This window comes from Anser brachyrhynchus (assembly GCF_964034855.1).
Source record: "Anser brachyrhynchus genome assembly, chromosome: 17".
In the NCBI taxonomy this organism is placed as follows: Eukaryota; Metazoa; Chordata; class Aves; order Anseriformes; family Anatidae; genus Anser; species Anser brachyrhynchus.
The window spans coordinates 9,029,697-9,046,043 of NC_137710.1; the positions used below are offsets into that span (position 1 = coordinate 9,029,697).

Genomic DNA, 16,347 nt, shown 5'->3' on the forward strand with positions numbered 1-16,347 from the left:
TTTGAACATTGATTAAACAGCTGAGCAGTTAGTATTCCCAGTTGAAGAAAGAAATCTGTCTTTTGGCACTAAAATGCGAAAGTGCGTCACACACTTTGGCAAAGATTGAACATGTTTGCCAAAACTACATGTCTACCACGTTCAATTCCTTAACTTGTTGAATTGCAATGATTTGCAGGTGAATCTTTGAGTGTTGAAAGTATTTGACTAACTGGACATTTTGACACAATGGAAGTGGAAACATTCTAGATTGATCCTTTGGTTTGACTTTCCAGTAAAGTTTCCAGTAATTTAGCTTTATTTGTTTTCAGATCTGGGTAGGTTCTCATGTCAGCAATTTGTGGTTGACTGATGACTACCTACTTGGCTTCCAAGTTTGACAAGAACCAGTTTGGTTTCAAAGTAATGTCCATAATTGGTAGACATTACTTGAAAATTATAGTATGTGATATTGAACGTTTTTTGTGACTCAAAAATGCAGATGATATTGTTGGCTCTCGAGGAGCTGGTGGCTTTCTGTAATGGAAAGTGTTTTGCACAGAGATTAATGTGAGGTTATAGATAAATTGTCGAGTGCAATCCCCGAAGACCCAGTATCCCAGAGGAACAAGTCAGACAGTAGAATTTAGTAATTTGTTTGCTGATCAATGAATAAACTTCCAGAGAACTAATTATTGCCTTTTGCATTGTTACAGCTGCTATTGATGAAGATGTTGTAAGATACAAATATGTGAAGAAGAAGGGCTATGTACGACTCCACACTAACAAAGGAGACTTAAACTTGGAGCTACACTGTGACATGGTACCGTATGCCCCATAGGCTGAATCTTCTAATGTACCTCTAGATGTAGAGATATGTCAGAGCTAGCAATGGAAATGTCCAAGGATAGGAGTAGTTTTAATAGATACAGGAAAGTATAATTAACTCACTGATTTTGGTGTGTTTTCACGTTTGGAGTTTCATCTTTTAAGCAAAATACTCTAGGAGATTCAGAGAGCCAGGGAATTGTTGCAGGAATGGATGTACTTCCTTTGCTGCTCTTTACTTAGAAGAGATAGCATGAGGTGAACAGAGGTTACCTCTTGAGGGGTAGATGTGAGGAGTTTTAAAATTATCTCATGCAAGTTCATGGGAAAAAATGGTTGAACTATGGTTGAACAAATTTTGCATCTTTTGAGGGTGTGGAAGGGAATCACTTATTAGTAAAGCAGGGATTTTTGGATGCTTCCCTTTCAGTTTTTGAGTGGAGGTTCTTCTCTTTAAGAACAAAAGAGACTTGAGACCGGCATTGTGGTGTTATCTCTTTTGCTGGTACCTTACCTGTACCCTTGTGCAAACAACCTAGCTTCAATTATTTTAGCTTTTTATTTCTTGATTTTAGCAACTGTCAAGTACAAATTTAAGTACCCCACTTTGCCAGTCCCACTCTTTCTCTCAACAAGCTCATAGCAGTGAAATGGCAAAATCTGTTTACTATTTGTACATCAAATTGTGGAAGTCAAATTATGTAGATCTCTTTCATAGAATTGTTCTGTTCTGCTTCGTCAGTACCTATTCAAACACATGAATTCTATGTAATGTCTGTGTTGCATCTGTGTTCAGTAGGTGTCTGGACTGGGCTACCTATTGTAATATGTATATATATTATTTTATATATTATACTACTGTATGCATAAGCATGCTCATGAGTAGTCCCATACATTTTAGTGGGGCAATTTACAACATATCATGGTACCTGTTGAGAGCTTCAAAAGATCTTATAGGGACTCAAACAGTAACTGGATAGGGAAGGCAGAGAGAAAAAAAGAAGGAAGAGTAAAGAGAAGGGAGAATAATCCAAGGTTACACAGCAGGTTACTGGCAGAAACGGGAAAAGAACCTTGGTGAAACTGAGAGCAATCAATTTGAATACTCCTGGTTAAGATCACCAGAAATGTTTAGATTTGTTTTTAAATCCTGGACTTTAGAGAGCAAATTTAAACAAAAACCATGCAATATGTTTTTATCTCCTGCTGTCTCAGTATTTAAGGTTCAAGTTTTCAAACGTCTTTCCTTTGCCTTTAAGAGGTAGACATTCCTTTAAAAAAGTGTACTAGAGTTTTCTTATAGTCAATACAGTTTGATTCTTCAAGAAATCTGTGGCTCTTACAATAATAAACGTGGTAAGTCTCAGACACTGCTTGCTGATGTGTTTGGTTATTTCTTTGTACAGCCACATCTATAAAAGGAAAATGTTTTTAATGCAAAAAGCCCAAACCTTCAATTGCTTACTGAGATTTTTAGCGTGAGAAATTATAGGTCTGAATGTAGATGTTTTGGGGTTTAAATGGTGAATCTTCTTCTTGTCATGGACCTCACAGAACTAATTCAGTGATGCTGGCTGGGAGCTGGGGTGCTTGGTGTGGAATCCAGAGATGCACTGGGAGAATACATCCTTTTTTTGCCTAACCGTGTGTACAGCTGTGAGAAAGGAAAATGAGCAAGCAGGACAGTCCTGCCAGCTTTCCTTTCTCTTCCTTTCTCTCTAAAAGCAAGGAGCAAGATACATGTAAACAACTAAAGCTGATCTATGCAAACAATATGAGAATTTTCACAAAAGTGTATCTTGCTAGTAATTCTGTAGACCTCTGTCATCCATACAGGTGTTTTCCATGCTCCTAAATAGTAACACTATGTAATAAGGCAAAAAGCAGAGGATGTTAATACAGCAATATTTGGGGGAAGCAGCAGAATGAGCAGATTGCATTGACTCATTTGTTTTGCCATATGTTCTGAAACTGGCTCCTGGCTAGTGAAGGCTGGCTGCAGCTATTCTTATCAGCGTGGTTTCTTTGGTCACACGTGTGATCAGTATCACTCAGTCCTGAGGACCCAGGCTCAGCTGCCCATTAAAAGCTTCTTGTATGATATCCATTGTGTTTTCCTTTTTTTTTCTGGCTAAATCCCTATACGTTTCCCTTTCACACAGTGCTTCCTCATGTACACATTGGAAGTGTGCAGTATTTTGCACTACCAAACCTGCTTGAACGTTGGTCTCTAGCCATCTGTTTCTTTCATTTCTTTGTGTTGATTAAATCTGTGTGAATTAAGCAGACCTTTGGCTTAACTGAGGAAGAAGATATATACTTAGAATAGGTAGGAAAAACTTGCTGCTTTAAGGAGCTTTTCACAACATCCACTTTAGGTCATCGTCTGAGGTCTATTAAATCAGTTCTTCCTGGAGATGTTTCCTTTACTATATAAGGAGCTTGTGCTTCTAATTTTGGTTTTCCTGGATCACACTGAGGTTAGGCATGTAAGCTAGCACAGTGCAGAATAGAGCAAACATCTTGCAAATGCATAATACATAAATAAGTTGCACACATATATATGGATCAGTTACAGCAGGTCTATTGTGATGGCAAGGACAGACATAGAAAATAGGGAAATCCCAAAATCAAGGCCTTCAAATACTCAGTTCACTCTGCTTGTGAATATGCACTGTAATAGTATTAATTATTTCATCACGTGATATTTCTTTTTAATCTGCTCTCCTGCCTGATTCAGTGTACAAGCTGAACCAGTTCTGGGAGGTATTTGGAATTCTGTAGAGGAAAGAGATCATATGCAGGATTTCAGTTTTCTGCAGAAGTGTAGAGTCTTGGTAAGGCACTGTCTGGCCAAGTAGCTAAGCCCCTTGAATGCAGTCTGAGGGAGCTGGACTGTATCATAATGCCTGCCCAAATTAATGTTGCATGGGCTTTTTGGTGCATGACTTTTCAGCCTTTACAATCTTTCAGTGTAGTTGGTATGGGTAGGACCTCAGCTTTTCAGAAGGGAAAGGAGCGAGGAACAAATTTCAGCCTAAGGCACTGTACTGATACCCTCTCAGACCACCAGCAGATTTGGGGCCAGTGGATTCAACATGCGGTTCTGTGCTACTTGAGGAAATGAGAGAGTTGATAGCAGTATTAGACTCTCTTTGTTGTTTGAAATCAGCCAAAATGTGTATGGTTTGGGGAATTCATATATCTACTCTCTCTCTCTCAAGCAATGCAAGTGCAGGAGCAAGTGTATGATTTATGAGCTATGTTATAGTGGTGCTTAGCTTCTTTTTTTTTTTTTTTTAAATAAAAAACAACAACTGAGCACACTCTGACTGGTTGTTGCCTCGACCTAACCACAGGTTCCTTTTTTAATTGCTGACAGACATCCTGTGCCCAGGTTATTATGGAAGCCATCCTAGCAGTGGTTTTCATTGCAGAGTTCTGCAAATACATGATTGTGAAATGCTTTAGGAAGGTTGAGTCTGAAGTTGCTATATAAATACGATAAATGAATACCTTTGTCCAGAGGTAGGACATACAACATTCAAATTACATTTTAAAATAGTCTTATGGGCAAGATTTAAATTGACATTTCTGAGGTGAAGTTTGCTGAAATAGACAGCAGCAAGTGACATACTTGCTGTCACAGAGTGATGTCTGCTTTGGAGTCTTCAGTTGTATTTTCATGGCTATGGGCTGTCTATTTAAACAAAATATTCTTGCAGTTCTCCTCACAGTGGTCTGCACTGCTGCTGAAGTCTGCCCAATATCATTTTTGTCTTCAGTACTCCGCTCCTTGGATTCTTACTCTCTGTCCCCAGTTCTTCTGTTCTGAGTTCTCTTTGGAGCAGAAGCAGTTTTCCCTGTTTTTGTGAGTGACATGGCAGTACGAATTGTCTGCAGTTCAGTTTATATGTACACGTGGAGACCTTTGTTTAAAAATAAATGGAGGGATCTTCGTACACTAGTACTTTAAGGTGCCAATCAATAAAATTGATAGTGATGAGATTCTTCCTAGTACCAAAAACCTAATCAGGAAAAGTTTAGTATTGATCCAGGGTAGGAAATCAGTGCTGCAGTGTGATTGAAGTCATCAGTTAGCTTGTGACAGGATACAGAAAAAGAGCATGAGATAAGACTGGAATCCAGGTGTATTTTCTGTGTTTGAAATCACTTGTTCAGAGCACCGGAAAACTTCAGTTAGGTTCCAAAAAGATGATGTGTGGTGTAAGTCACTGACCTGAGAAAAAGGCAATAGAGACTTTGGAAGATAAGCTGGTTTTTTTTTTGTTTTTTTTTTTTTCCAACCATTTGAGTTTGTGCCTCAAATGAGCAAAGGTACACTACTGTTCTCTCTTCTCTTTGCACCACAGTGGTATGAGTGTTGCTCTTTATGACCATTTGTTTTTCTCCGAGTCGTCTTGTTCAGATACAGTATGTTCCCCCTGATGGGGATGTAATCAGATAGCCATTTGTTAGGACATTTTCCAGGAAGCTTGAGTTCAGCTGGGCATAACCAACATTTGTTGTATATACTAATTGGAAACAAATTTACAAAATTCTACTTGCCAGTAGTAGTTATGACTAATGCAGAAGATTTAACACATCCAACATGCTTTTCTTTCAGCTCTAGTCTTACGCATTGCCAGACAAATAAGTGATGAAGAAATAGTTGATGAAAGGCAATGAATGTGGCTGAATTTATTGTATTTTATTTATGGTGATTTTTCTAATCTCAAGTTCTTTTAGCTTCTTTAATTGGGATGCTTCTGGGAACAGTCATCTACATCATCTGTGTGTATTCTGCTCTATTAGTGACTATATTGATGAAGTTATACCTTGTAAATGGTGAAGCAACCTCCTAAGGCAGGGTGGAGGCTTTACCCTGCAGAAAAAGTCAAATTGACTTGGAAGTGGAGGTTGAAAAGCAGTGTGGTGTGATGGATAGATTGGAGAACTAGGAGCTGGAACAGCCTGAATTCTGTGCCTTTGCCACTGAGGTGCTCTATGATGTGGCTACATCATGTGGGTAATTTGGGTACAGATTACTTTTTTAAAAAAATATCAGTACCATCCCATTTGTCACGTCACAATGAGCAACAAATTCCTGGACAATAATATGTATGATCGATGTCTGATTGCTGCAGTGCAGCTACACAAACAACCGAGGCTGCCTGTTCCAATCAGAAGCCCTACCTATGGACAGACTAAGTTGAACTCCTGATCTCTGCACCTGTGAAAGGGAATAAAAATACCCGCCTTTGCCTGTAGGTTGCTTTGAGGCTTTCTTACTTAGTGCTGTTTGGTGTACTATCTCCCTTCTCCGCTTTAAGTTCTCATACAAATGATCACGATGCAGTAATGATCTGGTGGCTAAACACATGTGATAGAGGTAATTGAATACTAATCCTTAACTGCTATGGCAGTTTTTGTTAATTCTCTTGTGTCTCTCTGATTTAATACTTTAAGTTTTAAGGGCAAGTTGGCATAACAAAGAAGAATGTGAGATGGATTTCAGACCTCTATCCAGCACTCCACAAATGCTTTTTGAGGTTTTAGGACCTGGCAAACTCTACTTAATGATGATGTCTTGGCATAACTATTTGAAGAAGCCATTATTCTACAGACAGCGATGTTTTAATCTTTTGAGGCCCTCTGACCTATTAAATATGCCTCTGATCTATAAATGTGTAATCTAGCCCTTGTTCTTTGAAATCATCTGTCCTTTTGTGTGAGGGACTGATCCAAAGATCAGAAGCCTGTAGACTTCTTTTCCATTTCCAGTGGGAAAGAAGTGAGTTCCTTAAAAAAATCCTTTGACCTTCTTGCATGACGAGGTCCCCCAGTCTTCCTGAATCTCTCATTTTCCTTCCAATTTAACTGTCCATTCTAACTCAATTTCTGCCAGCTGTCTTTGGCAAATATCTGGCTGATGTTTTACCAGTGTCATGTTCCCTCAGTACTATGGTCGTAGGCGTGAAGTATGGTGGTTTTGGCATGGTTATAAATAGCTTATTTCACATTTTTTCAACAAAATATGTCATTGTAGAAAGAGCTGCAAGTTTCAGCTTTGAAAGTTCTTGTCAACAGAAGCTAAAAACAAACAAAACTGTCCTCTTCCAGTAGGAGAACAGTCGGATAAAAATGTTTGTTAGAGAGGATATTTTTATTTCCTGGTGTGTTTTCACCTCAAAGTGCTACAGTGGCAAACAGATCTCTTGCTCTTTGTGGATGGGAGTAGAATGGCCCTGTTCAGCCATATTGATTAGCAGGTTGTTTCTTGGTTGTTCTTAAGAGACTAGAAACTAATATTTAAATTATTCTTAACTTCAGGGACATGATACCTATGTTTGAAATAGGAGAAACATTTTCTTGTGAGATATGGACAGGAAATGCTTTACCTGGATGCTACCATCTTGCCCTTGTCCTCAGCTCTGTTTTGCAGGGGCAATAGGAGCCCCCATTGCCAGAATGGGCCATTCAACGGGGAAATGAGGAAGGTGTTCAGCCAACTCCCTGTGTACCTGCCTGTGCACCGTGGGGCTTGCTGCCCTTGGCTTTCTTTGCATGGTTTCCTGGCAGCTTCTGCCTTTGGGTAACTGGGAATATGTTTTGCACATTTGGACCTTTCTACCTCCTCAGCATCCCTGGCAAGCTGGATCTGGTAGAGGGAATTGATCGTTATTGGATTCTCTTTTGCTTTGTGACATTTGACGATGCAGGAATCCCATACCAGCTGCGTCTGCCACTTAGTGGTCCCAAACCTGAGGATGAGGTAGGCGGTTTGGAGTTACACAGCTGCTGCTCTTCATCTTCCTGTGACATGTTTCTTGTTTGTACCTTGGCTCTTCTGATGAGAGCAGGGTGACCTTGGGAGGCTGACAGCTACCAGAGCTTTGCTGTCTAGTGTGGAAGTGGTTATGAGGTGCATCTTCTTAAAATGCAGAATTTATGTGCCAGTTGCAGACTGAAGAAATGCCAGGGAGCCGCTGTGGGACCTGCGATGCTCCAAACTTTACAGCTGTTGGAGGTTACTCAAGCAATTAAAGTTGGGTCCTCATTTAAGCTGTACCTAGTGATGCTGTCGTATTTGCTGGCGCCCAGCCTTGCACTGCACTGTCTGACAAGCTCCTCAGCCCTCCTGTGACTTACAAATTTGAGGGGGAGAGGATTGTTTTCTTTTCTACTACTACAATAAATAAGTTAGGAAAAGTAATAACTGTAGCTAGGAATGACGGCTCTGCCTCTGGAGAGCTAGCAGGTAACGTTGACAAATTAGATGAGTGAATTAGATGCCCTGTTTAACTTGAATTGTTCTCAGCTAAACTGATTGATTGTCCCTACTTGCAAAAAAGTGTGGGGGGGGAAATGGAGTATGTCATTTTTTTTATTGGCGTCTTGTCTAAGCTAAACATCTTACTTAGACTTTGGAAAAGTTTTCAGTAGTATCATTAATGTCAGAACTGAAAAGTGCTTCTGAAAAGTGAAATTTAGCAATCTGTTAGATTGCTAAATAGCTAATTAAATTATAGTAGGTTTCTGTATAATGAGAATGCAAGAATTCTGCTGTTTGTTCTTAGAAAACTTTGAGGTAGCAAAATAGGCAAATGATTGCTATGAAGTCAACAATCTTTTACCTGAGGCATAGTTTGCTTGTTCTGATTCTTGTTTTAATTTCAGTACGAGTCTAGCCAAGTGTTTTTTTAACGAGTCTAGCCAAGTGCTTTACCCCCCAGTGCCCTGATGCTTTCATCTTTCCTATCTCATTGGATCTGTGCTCTTCTGATCACAAATTGATCTGAATGTTTGCTCAGTGTATGATCAGATTGAGAAGACTGGTCTCTAGTACATGAACTGCATCTTCTTTGATTTGAACCACAGCATGCAGCTGTTGTTTGTCACCATAACCTGTCACCAGATCAATCCCTCTCATGTGCTGGGGAACTGTTTTAAAGGAAAGTAGAACTGGCAGGGGGTGATATCAGGGTCTACAATCATGAATCCTCCTGCAGGAGAAATGTTTGAGTTCCCACACTGGAATTCTCCCCGAGCTTTTGCAGTGGGCTCTGTGGAGTTTTGGATTTTCCTGTCCCTCTTGCTCTGAAACAAAGTGAGTGTGCTCATAGTCCATTTGAAAGTGAAATAAGGTAGGTAGCCTAATCTGTCTTCTAGTACAGTGTTTTGTTTTGAAATGCACTAAAACCATTTGTATGTCCAATTTTTTTCCATGACTTAGTGGAGGAAGCAGATGCTTGCACCTGATAGATGGTGATTCCTGAAACTGCTGCTTTATTACGGTTGTAACACTGTCTCTGACTAAGCCCTAAATAAAGTCAAGCTTTTATTAGGGTGAGTTTGTTACTCAGGGACTGATAGGCTGTGGGGATTGCAGATTGAAAGGGGTGGGGAGATGGGGAGAACTAAGTTTAAGCCTTACCATATCAACTCTTTATGGCTCATGCATTAGAAACGTTCATTCTAGAAGAGCTAGAATGAAGAGTGAAAATGCTCTAGAGGCTTTTTTTTTTTTAAAAAAAAAAGGTTAAAAAAGCATGTATGTAAATGGACTAAAGCAATAGAGAATCTGCCAAAGGAGATCTATGTAAGGAAAAAATAAAGTAAGCTTAGTTTGAAGCCTTAGAAATTTCCATCAGTAGTTCATGCCTCTTAATAGCAGGATTCTGGCATTTGTGTGATAAGATGAAGGCTGTAGAATGCAATTTCAATTCATGAGGAATCAGCTTTTCATTATCGCAGATTATTTCTGCTTTGAAGCGTAGGGTTAATGGACAAGGCTCTGTGTTTTAGTGCAACTACAACAGTTCATCCAATTTAGAGAGACAAAAAGAAATAAAAGGGAAGTGGAATTAGCACAAGGAAATTTTACAGATGTGCAAATGACAGCTTCTGAATGCTTAGTGTGAAATTTCTCTTTAAGGTTCATGCAGATCCTCAAGGGATGAAGCATTTTGAAATGATTAGCTCTTCACATGGTAAAGCCTTCTTCCTTGCAGTCATAGCAACAACTCAGAAGCTCCTCTTTTTTCCCATCTCCTGTACCTTGGCAACAGGGGTGCCGCAGGTTTTTAGTCTACTTCTGGTTGGCTCTTCATCTGTCCAATACAAATTCTGAGTTAAGCCAACTTTTACAACTGTAATGACCCATTTCAACAGATGAGAAAGGAGGGATGCAAAGTGAGAATCAGATAGTGACCTGGCTTGGTTAGTCTTACCCCTCTGGTCTAGAGATGCAGCAGGAGAGGTGAATTTTGCCTGGTTTGCAACAATCCTTGCTGGCACAAAGGAAACTAATATTGGCTTGGTTAATACTCAAGAGCAAGATAGTTTTTTCTAGTGCTTTATAGCAAAGGAAGAGTTTCTTTTTGAATTTTATATACCTTTTTTCAGTATTTTCCCCTTTTCCATGATTTCACAATCTGTCTCTTTGTCACTGTTGTGTTTGTCTGGTCACCCTGAGTAGCTATCTTTTTCATTCTGAAATTTGTCTAGGTTTAGTGACTGGTAGAGTGCTGATGTTTCCATGTCAAGTTACCCCCTAAGTGTGTTAGTTAAAGGGAGATGTAAACATTATTAGAAAACCACTGGGTTGTTACCCCCATTATATACCCGTCTGTGAGCCAGGCACAGCATTTGGGTCCTCCTGTGGATAAGCATTCTTCTGCATTCCTGTCTCTAAGGGTTTATTAAAATTTTAGTGCTTGTCTTGGGCATGAGTTTTCAACAACTGAAGTACAGTTATATGGCATCTTCAAAATATATGGGGAGTGAAGTGGGAACGGAATAAAAAATATTTTTTTTTTCTTAATGTTTGTCACTTGGAGAGAGTAGAGTTGTCTTTCAGTTGAAGGACATCATGCAGAGGCATGTTTACTTTTGTCGTCCTATCTTGACCAAAGAAAAGGAGGATTTCTCAGGGTTGTCCTGCCATGTTCTTCAGCTTTCCACAATTTTTCTGTTTGCCTTCTTGGGACTATCACTGCAGTCTTCCGAGAAACCATTGCAGTAGATTTACAGCCTAACCTTTCTTTCTGTTACTGGCTTTTGAATCAACAAGATTACAAAATAAGGTGGCATTTTTGCCCTGACTGTCTTACATATATGTCCAAGTCGTAGGATAATAAAATAATATATGTAATTTCCTGATTAATGTAAAAAGAATAGAGGGAGAAACTAACTGTTGCTGTTGATTTGAAACAAGAACAGCCAGAAGTAAAAGGAGAGCCTGGAGTCTATTGTCAGTAATGAGCCAACAAAAAAGTGGCGTTGTCTGCTGCACTTACCACGTTTCTAGGTGTCTTGACCGTCTCTTCCTTCTTCAGAAATGGTGTGAGGCAAGTGGTGTGGAGGAAGTTTCTGAAAAAGTAGACAGGTTTGCATTCCAAGACTGTGAGTCTGACATCTTCTGCAAGATCTTACACTCGCGTAACAAAGTCAGGTTTGTTTACATATATTTCTCATCGGCCTTTGTAGTTGGAACAAAGACTTCAAAGACGGTTGTGTTTACATGGTCAGTGCAGAACCCAACTTCGTTCTACACCTTCCCCAGAAACCTCAAGCCCTTCTGCTTTGGACAGGATGCTGCTTAAAACAGTCCTTGAAATGTGCTTGGCAGTGTGAGATTTGGCAAGAACATTAACTGCTTTGAATAAATCAGATAATCTGAGCCAGATATTCTAGATCAACTGCATGACTGAAACGGGGGTTTATTACCGATTGAATGCAAACCTTTTTATGTTTGTCTCTACTAAAAAGCACCACAAAAGGTAATGGTAATGTTGCTAAGGAGCTGTTTACCTGCCAAATGTATCTGTATGATGCATGAGGTGACCATGGGAACCAATTTGGTGGCAATTATTTAAAGAAAACCTTGCAGTGAAATGATTATTGCATGTACACAAAATATTTCTGCAGTTGCACTTGAAAAGCCTGTTTCTGGGAAAAGGTATAATAACTAGAAAACAATTTAGAAAGAAGGGTCAGCACAGGTCCTGCATGGAAAAACATATTACTAAGACCAATTTTTTTGATGTATATTTTACAAATCATGTATTGAAAATAAATAGGAAAACTGTATTGGGTTATCAACTTTATGCAAGTTTAAAACAGTTTGGTATATATCCCTAAGGGACTTAGTCTTTTGCCTGATTTCATTTTTCTTAAAAAATTAATTACAGGTTGCTGTATTCCCCCCAGAGAACTTATTAACTATGTCTCTCTCTGCAAAGACTGTTTGGCTCTCAAGAGATAAAGTGCCTTAGGCTAAAAGCTGCTGATTCCATTTCTGATTCATAAAGAAAATTTTTAATCTTATTTTTATCCTTACTGACATTTTTCATGAGTGCTAACTAATAGCACTACTGTAGGATCAAGGTTGTTACAATATGGTCTTATAAGGGAAACACACTGACAAATGATTCTTCAGGGATTTAATTTTACTTGAAAGGTTATGTACAAAGATTATTTTCATGGATATGTGTCCAGTTCAAATAAAAGTTTCCAAATTTGCAATATAAACATTGAAACAATAGGAAATTCTCCTATTGCTTGAAACAGTTTTTATGGAATATATCTACTTACAAGTTGCCTCCAGATGCTACCAAAATACATGTCTTAGTGTCATTCTACCGTAAACCATTACCGTTATAACTGAGAAATGAAGTATATAGGAAATCTGAGATTATAGTTGGTGTAAGATTGCATTAGAACTTTATTTTCCCAGTTATGGTAGCTGACAACTGTCATCTATATCTTTGTAGAGTAATTAGGAAGGAATCATTATAAAAGAATTTCAAATGCCATGTAGGAGGGTAAAGTTTGTTTGGATAATTAAGGGACATTTAGGTGTTAAACAGTGGTGAGAATGTTTCAGATGAGAAATTACTACAGAAAATTGAACTTCTGGATGGTTCAGTATGAATAATTGCATGGATCTGTTTTTTTTGGTTTTGTTTTTTTAAAAAAAGATATTATTTCACTCTTAAGTTATTGTAATTGGGCTTGCCTTATTTTTAAAAATATATCCGTGGGCTTTATTGTTTTGGTTGGTTGTTTTTAAGCCACTTCAAATTGCAAGTCTCAGTCTCACTCTCTCTTTCTGCAGCTCCCGTTCTAGTGGTATAACCAAGAATAGTCTCTTATCAATTCAAAATGAATCAGTCTCTTTCAGAAAAACTCTTAGAGTCTTGTATGTATTTGTTTACAGACGTCATGACTCATGCTGGGGCTTTGCTTGCAAGTGCATATAACAAGAAGTGCATTTTCAGTTTGTAACAACTCAGATTAGTTAGTTGTTTGGAGATTTTTTGGTAAAGCTGGAACAGATTTATGCACATACTCCATAGTGGAGCCGGAAAACATGTCCAAGTACAGAAAACTTTGTTTCTGTGCATATATTTTGTACATGTTGTTTGTACGTATGAAGGTATTTTAATATTGTAGAGATGAGTATCTGTAGAATTACTATGGGAAGACAACTAGGTAGACAGTAAAGGTTTTTAAAAGGTACCGTTTGAATATCCTACCTCATAAATTCAAATAAATAGCTTTAGTTTACACTGTAAAAGCAAATTAGAAGTGGCAATGTATTCAACATCTTTTTTTTTTTCAGATTTTTGAAAAAAAGGTTGTCTTTTTTTAAATTATTATTTATTTTCCCGTGACTGGGCCAGTTGTCAAAAAAGTGACTTGTGGAGTCCGTCCCGTTTTCAGTTCCAAGTGGTGAAGAGGATCAAATGCTTCTCTTCAAGTTAGCTTCAATATGCTCACGTTGACATAGTAAACCAGAGAAGTCAGGTTCTTTCTTACTCTAGGAAATGAACTTTTTTTGGTGCCCATTTGCAACAAAATTATGATACACTTTTGAAACTAAGTTACCTGAAAGCCTGAGCTTGCCTACTTTCACTATTATTATATCTACCAGGAGTCCACATTGTCTGAGTTCATGTTCAACACTTCTTCATGTTAATTGGAAGGTCCAAGTTTAATTCATTTATCATAGCATGTGTCTCTCCAGTACACTTTAAAAGAGCATATATTGTGTGTTTTTTTCTGTAAACAGAGGTTCATTCCTCTTCAAGAGTTGAAGAGGTAACTTCATGGTTGAAGTTTCTTCAAGTGGTCTTCATGGTAGAAAAGTAACTCTTGTAGACAGTGTAATGACCAATTTGATTGTCTAAAGGTACTGCTTAATTAAAACTTGTGTTTGTCTTTCAGACACCCCGAACGTGTGAAAACTTTATCAAACTGTGCAAGAAGAACTATTATGATGGAACAATTTTTCACAGATCAATTCGTAATTTTGTAGTGAGTATTGAGCAAATCCCATGTAATGCACGTACATGATGTCCTCAAAATACTTATTTAGCTTCTTCCGTGCATGACAACTTGCAATAGAAGTATGTTAAAATAGACCTTCAGAACTAGGATTGTCCTAACTTACTAAATTTGTACTTTACTGGTCTTACTAACTGCTGTCTCTGACTAATACTGTCACAGAGTATCACTGCATTTAGTAGTGTTTTCACTGGCATTGCAGACAAAGCCTTTGGGAGTCATTGCCTTGGCAAGGAGGCAATCAGCCTCCCCAAGCTGTGGGTGGGTGGTTAATGAACAGAATGGGGGGGTGGGAGGGGGAGATGCTAATTTGCATATGTAATTGTGTGGCCCGTTGAAAGCATATTCAGATGAAACGTCAGAAAGCAGCTGAATTTTTGTTTCAAGTTGTGGTGCTTGGATACTGTCCCATCATCTTTTCCTGACAGTGCTCCAGGATGTGAAGGAGTTAAAGAGCACTTATTGAAACAGAAAGCCGACTTTAGTAGTCAAAGACCTAAGCTTTCAACTTGTATTAGAGAGCTCCATATATAGTTGTAAACCATTGGCCTTCGTATGCTATTGAGCACAGCTGGTAGAAAGAAGCAAGAGATGTTCTCATATAAGTGAAGCTCCATCTTACAATGATGAACAGTTTGGATTCAAACTGGATGGTCATTTTAATCATATGCATAACTTTGAGTATGCAAGTATTTACATACTACTGTATGCTTGAGCATACATCAAGCTTTTATAAAGATACCAAGATATAATCCTTCAGCAATGGTTTACTTTCTTTACATCTTTCTGGGAGAGATGTATCTAATAACATGATAGTCTGAAAAAGTGTTTTGAATTCCAAGGTTTAATTCTCAGGACTGAAACTTAGATTTGGCTACTCACCATGCCTAGTTAATAGATTTTCTAATGCATTTTTAGTTTAATATCAAGAATTGCCAGATGTTACGAGTCCTTGAGACGTCTTGTTGCTACTGCAATCCATCGGAAGGCCTAGAAATATGACCTTTAATTTACATAGGTACAGTCCAGGCAGCTTAGGATATTGTAGCTGTACTGTAAGTTCCTTTCAAAAGAATTAGCAACCTGATCCTGAAGGCAGTGCACGTCTTCCAGAGGACATCACTGAATGTTAGATTTCATCCTGCCATCCTTAAAAAAAAAAAAAAAAAAAAAAAGCTTTTTTCTTCCGGCAGCACTATATATCTCAGTTCGTAGTTTACCTCACCATTAAAATTGTGCTTGTGTGCTATTACTGTGTAGCTAGTCATGTCACGCTCCCTCTACTGTCGTTGGGCTATGGAATATTATTTCTGTAGACCCCGCATATATATGAAGTGATTAATTTTGTTGCTAAAAGACTGGTTTCAGATGGGAATTTTTCCCACTGCAGACAGTGAGGAGGATACTGTGAAACGTGGATTCAAATACAGAGAATATTTTACATCCCCTCATTTTGCCTTCACATCATGTGGAGGGTTGGTAGCGAAATGTAAAGCCTTTTCTGTTCCAAAGGCAATGCATCATCAATTAAAAAGCGGGTTTCACCCTAACACATAATAGAAAGGCTGATCTGGTTAACCCGTTTGAGTCTGTTTGTTTTCTTATTTAGCCCCTACAGACCTATTATTTTTACAAAACTGTCATTTTGCTCTTGGATAAGTAATGTAGGAGATGACAGCCAGCTGATAAAAGAAACTCCAAATAGGTAGTAATGGTTTCCTTGTTGCTAACTTATCAACATCACATAGTATAGAAGGAAGAAAAACGAGTAGAATTGGCTTTTATGGCTTGCATTTAATGTCTTTCATACAGATATGTGTGTAACCTATTGATTTTATTTTAATTCTGCAGATCCAAGGAGGTGATCCGACTGGAACAGGAACAGGTAAGATTGAGTTTTCATTATGTAAACTGTTTTCACTTCATGTGCGATGTTGTTAAATTTGTTTCCAGATACCTTGTAGATTAAAATTTTCTAAATGATGATCTGTGGTACTTCATGAGTATTTCTGCTTTAAAGTACAGGTTTTATAGTTATATTTTTTATGACCATTTTTACTGTGCTTAAAATTTCATTCCATATATTCTAATTGTAAAACTTGGGCACTCTTCCATGTAGAATTCTTGTTGGGTCTTTGCTTCCTTTTTCTTCCAGAACATAAATAAAGGAAAATTAAAATGATTTTA

General features: G+C 38.2%; 1 protein-coding gene across 1 annotated transcript in view; it reads left to right on the plus strand.

Moving 5' to 3' along the window:
- The window catches only part of PPIL2 (peptidylprolyl isomerase like 2), a 72,170-nt gene that overhangs the window by 31,318 nt on the left and 24,505 nt on the right, over positions 1-16,347 (plus strand). The window contains exons 12-14 of the mRNA XM_080559835.1: positions 696-802; positions 14,041-14,130; positions 16,012-16,045. Of these exons, the coding sequence (XP_080415961.1) occupies positions 696-802; positions 14,041-14,130; positions 16,012-16,045 (231 nt within the window). The remainder of the gene's footprint in view (positions 1-695; positions 803-14,040; positions 14,131-16,011; positions 16,046-16,347) is intronic.